The sequence below is a fragment of the Mustelus asterias genome, chromosome 15 (assembly GCF_964213995.1).
Source record: "Mustelus asterias chromosome 15, sMusAst1.hap1.1, whole genome shotgun sequence".
Lineage (NCBI taxonomy): Eukaryota > Metazoa > Chordata > Chondrichthyes > Carcharhiniformes > Triakidae > Mustelus > Mustelus asterias.
Genome location: NC_135815.1, coordinates 93,480,516 through 93,485,618, shown reverse-complemented (window position 1 = coordinate 93,485,618; position 5,103 = coordinate 93,480,516). Strand labels below are relative to the sequence as shown.

The 5,103-nt window shown below is 49.9% G+C and overlaps 1 protein-coding gene across 1 annotated transcript in view; it reads right to left on the bottom strand.

Annotated features, from left to right (window-relative positions):
* Positions 1-4,827, bottom strand: part of bmp2a (bone morphogenetic protein 2a) — a 20,715-nt gene extending 15,888 nt beyond the window's left edge. Inside the window, exon 1 of the mRNA XM_078230612.1 lies at positions 4,512-4,827. Within this exon, the coding sequence (XP_078086738.1) occupies positions 4,512-4,530 (19 nt within the window). The 5' untranslated portion in view covers positions 4,531-4,827. The remainder of the gene's footprint in view (positions 1-4,511) is intronic.
* Positions 4,828-5,103: the final 276 nt, after the last annotated feature.

The window sequence follows — 5,103 nt, the reverse complement described above, 5'->3', positions numbered from 1 at the left end:
GCCGCTGCTCAAACTCCTGCAGCATGCCCTGGGTGTGCAGGGGGCTGGCCCGGCCCCCCTGCCCCTGCCCCTGGGTGAACCTCCTCCGGCCCACCTCCGGAATGAGCCCCGCAGAACCTCCGAACAGGACCTGGCACAGCAGGAGCAGCACCAGAGATCGTCTGCTACCGCTCATCGTGTCTCTGTGGGAGGGAGAGGCGATGTTAGTGCCGGCAAGACTCACAAATAGCAACACAGAGGGAGAGGGGGCAGAGAGAGGGGGAAAGGGGCAGAGAGAGAGGGAAGGGGCAGAGAGAGAGGGAAGGGGCAGAGAGAGAGAGGGAGAGGGGGCAGAGGGAGAGGGGCAGAGAGAGAGGGAAAGGGGGCAGAGAGAGAGAGGGAAGGGGGCAGAGAGAGAGAGGGAGAGGGGGCAGAGGGAGAGGGGCAGAGAGAGAGGGAAAGGGGGCAGAGAGAGAGGGAAAGGGGGCAGAGAGAGAGGGAAAGGGGCAGAGAGAGGGGGAGAGGGGGCAGAGAGAGAGGGAAGGGGGCAGAGAGAGGGGGAGAGGGGGCAGAGAGAGGGAAAGGGGCAGAGAGAGAGGAAGAGGGGGCAGAGAGAGGGAAAGGGGCAGAGAGGAAGAGGGGGCAGAGAGAGGGGGTAAGGGGCAGAGAGGGGGTAAGGGGCAGAGAGGGGGTAAGGGGCAGAGAGAGAGGGAAGGGGGCAGAGAGGGGGCAGAGAGAGAGAGGGAGAGGGGGCAGAGAGAGGGAATGAAAGAGGAAGAGAGAGGAAAGGGGGCAGAGAGAGAGGGAAGGGGGCAGAGAGAGAGGGAGAGAGAGGGAAGGGGACAGAGAGGGAGAGAGCATATGAAAGAGGGAGAGAGGGAAGGTGGGAGAGAGGGAAGGGGGCAGAGAGAGAGGGAATGAAAGAGAGAGAGAGGGAGACAGAGAGGGAAGGGGCAGAGAGAGAGAGAGGGGAGGGAATGAGAAACCTGTTGAGAAAGATGGGCAGATCAAGGAATATTTAAAGAAATTAAAAGCAATCTCCTAAAGTTTGAAAGAAATGTCCTTTCTCCCAGTTAGAGGCAGAGGGAAGGGAAAGGAATTTGCTTTAATTTTGAATGGAGTAAGAGGGTTTTGGGGGTGGGGAAGGGAATTAAAGGAAGGGGAAGCGGGCACACACGTGTATGTGAGGCCGTCTTGTTTATGTTGCCTGGGCTGTTGTGTCTGCGGAGAGTGGGACAGATCACACACACACAGACAGACAGACAGGTGCTCACTCCGCTACTGCTGGTGCCTGGGCTTCACTGCAGTGAGATGCACCTTCCCCCTCTCCCTCTCTCTCCCCTGTCCCACACACACTCCACCCTCCCCCGCTTTACCTTCCACTTACTGAACAATGAGCCCGAGCTCAGCAACAGCAGCGGTCCACATCTAAACGTGAGGAGCTCCCTTGCCCTCTTCCCCGCTCTCTGCCAGCCCCGTCCCCCGCTTATAGCTCCTCTCTCTCTCTCTCTCTGGACCCCCTTCCTGAGAGATAAAGGCTGACCAGGCACCGATGCATCTGGTTTGGGAGGAGGGGGAAATGTTCATGCAGATTTTCTTCTTGTTTAGATTGTTCTCACATCCAGAAGAGGTTTGTTTTCCTGTTGTGTCTGGAGTACATTAATCCCCTGTGTGTGTGTGTCTCTCTCTCGCCAGTCTTTATAATAGGAAGCAATGAATCCATGTGTTCTGCTCCCAGACTACCTGTGTTGACTGCCGAGATCCGCTCGGGACTCTCTATCACCCCGATGCCACCAGCTCTTTCACTCCCCTCTCTCTCTCTCAACCGTCCTGACGTTAGGAACACCTCCAGGGAATAATACACCTTCCTACCCAAATCAATAGCAGGCGGAGAGGGACTAAACTTTCTTTTAACACACACACACACATATATATATATATATATATAAATGTGCAGGATTCACAAAAAGAGTGGAGAATTCCAACACATCATTTGGATTAACTCACAAAGTCCCAGTTAGCGATTAAGTCCATAATTTCTTAACAGGACGGTCTTTTTTGTATTTCTATATAAATCCAGAAGTGATTGGAGCATTTAATTTCGGTAGGGTGTTGTTAATGTGTTCCCTGCTCCTCCTGCTGTATAGTAATTGAAGGAGGTTTTACACACACACATATATATTTATATATACACAGGTTCCTTTGTTGCGTCTAATGCCACTATGGGCTACTGATTCCCGACAGTCTGTGGCATACAGATCATCGCAGGCCACTCTCTCCGGGGCAAGTCGAGTAGAAACAAGAACGGGGGAAGCCCTGGGAAGTGGCTGCAGGCCGGGGCAGCAAATCATAGACTCCCTGTAGTGCAGAAGGAGGCCATTCGGCCCATCGAGTCTGCACCGACAACAATCCCACCCAGGCCTTATCCCCGTAACCCCACATATTTACCCTAATCCCCCGACACTAAGGGGCAGTTTAGCATGGCCAATCCACCTAATCTGCACATTTTTGGACGCCAAGGGGCAATTTCCCATGGCCAATCCACCGAACCTGCACATCTTGGGACACCAAGGGGCAATTTCCTATGGCTCATCGACCTAACCTACACATCTTGGGACACTAAGGGGCAAGCTAGCATGGCCATTCCACCTAACCTGCACATCTTTGGACACCAAGGGGCAATTCAGTGTGGTTAATTCACCAAACCTATACATCTTTGGGACACTAAGGGACAATTTAGCATGGTTAATTCACCTAACCCGCACATGTTTGGACACTAAGGGACAACTTAGCATGGCCAATCCACCTAACCTACCGCATCTTGAGACACTAAGGGGCAATTTAGCGTGGCTAATCCACCTAACCTACACATCCTTGGGACACTGAGGGACAACTTCGCATGGCCAATCCACCTAACCTACACATCTTTAGAATCGCCCTTTAATTTTGCTTTTGAGTGAGGAGGGAGACAGGAAAGGAAACAAGCGTGGAAGGGGGGGGGGGGGGAAGCTTATACAAATGCATTTAAAACACACACACAGACACACCTCTTAAATACCGCCTTTTAACCCTTTCAGAACCTGGACTCGTCCCGAAACAGGGGATGCACTGATGGACCATAGCTTTTCATAGGGGTGGCAGTTTTGAAGAGTAGACGGGCAGAACAGTTTGAGACATCCCTTTATAAACGGTTCGATGCTGGGGTGGAAAACGTCCCCGGAAATTTAAGTCTAAACTTCTCCCGCACACGTTTAACTCATCAGTTTTTTTAAAAAAAGCTTGCTTAAATTATTTCTTAAGGCGACCCACACACAACAAGAGGCTCTCTCTCTCTCTTTCTCTCTCCTCTGCAGTACGTGCAAGCTTTATTTACTCTTCCTCTGTAGATATGATCTCGGTGCTCAGAGCGATGGTTTAGGGATCTCCCGCTGGGAGAGTCAGAAATCGGGCTAGTGAGGAACCTACACGCGAATAGGTTAGCCCGAGAGATGGGAGGGAGGGAGGAAGCAGGAAGGAGGAGGGGGGTGGGGTGGGGGGCATTACCAAAACTTGCTAAGTTTTTCTTTTTGGAGCACTTTTCATATCAGAACCAAAAGTTTTTCTTTTTACTAATCAACTAAGTTTAAAAAAAAATCCCACCCCCCTCCAAAAAGGGGGAAAGCAGTGAGGACTGGGAGGGTTAGACAACCAGGGAATGGATAAGATATCTGGGGAGAAATCCTTGGGAGGAAGCAAAATCAGGTCTATCTAACATGTTGCAGAGGGAAAGGCACTTAGCCCTGTGAATAGTGCGCCAACCCCTGGTCAGGACTGCAAAAGGGCAGAGGGTTGAATTTTTCCAAGCTCCATGTACAAGAGTTCCTTTGTACACAGCTCTCGGAGGCAAGAGAGTCCAATTTAAGGTTTTTTTTAAAAAAAGAGACTCCGCTTACACATCTAGAGTTCTCACTCCTCGCAGTTTAACACCTCAACACAACATGAGAGAAAATAAAATGTAACATTTACCAAAAAAAAGTCACCCAGGTGTGAAAATCATTGTGTGTGTGTGTGTAGGGAGGGGAGGGAGAAACAGAGGTGAACAGAGGGGTTGGAAAGGTAGAGAGAGAGAAAGACTGACATTTAAAACTAAAGAGGGAGAGAGAGAACAAGTGTATGGCAAGTCGGAATATAACAATGGACATGGGGCATTCACAGTAACTTCATTGCAGTGTTAATGCAAGCCTACTTGTGACCTTAATAAATAAACTCAAAAACATTAAACTTGTCTGTTATATTAGGGGGGGAAAGTGAGAGGTGACTGAATTTAAAGTTAAAAAGTTTATTTATTTGCCACAAGTAGACTTACATTCACACTGTACTGAAGTTACTGTGAAAATCCCCTGGGACAAAATCCCTGAGGACAAAACGACTTAAAAGTAATTGAAACTTTTAAGGATCCAACCATCCTGTGGCAAAAATAATGATTAATCAATTGGGAAAAAAATGACAAATTTCTCTCTCTGGAGAAGCAAATGAGTTAAATGTCTTCTTACCTGATGGAGGATATTGCATTAGATCAGGTAGCGGTACCGACAACCCAGCTGCTCCTGACAGCGGGAGCTTGATGAAGAAAGGCAGAACGGATAGGAAAAGCCAACCATTTCACAGGGTGATCACTCTCGGAGGCTCAAGGAGAGGAGGAGAAGGGGTGGGGGTTATCTCTGGGTGTTGCGAAGCGAGCAGAGAGGGAGGGCTCCGGGCGCCCGATTTTAAAGCGTCCGCCAGCGAAGTCACTTCTTCCGAAGAGGGGGGAATGACTTCAGCGAGTCGCTGATGCAGCGGGCGGGCGTACTCCGCACTCACTCACTCAACTCACTCACTCCCCTCTGTCCTCTCTCCCTCCCTCTATATTGTGGCTGGCATCAGGAATGTTTACAGCACTTGAAGTGACTCACTCATTCGAGAGGCGATCTTCATTGAACGTCATTACATCACAAGAGAATTCATGTATTTTTTTAGAAGGGGGTTGTGTGTCAGGGAGTGACTGATGCTGTGTCTGTGACACACGGAGTTTCCTAAATAATGTCACAGGGAGAGGGGGTTTCTCCCATCAGAGAGAAGTGGACTGGTTTAAAATACACACAC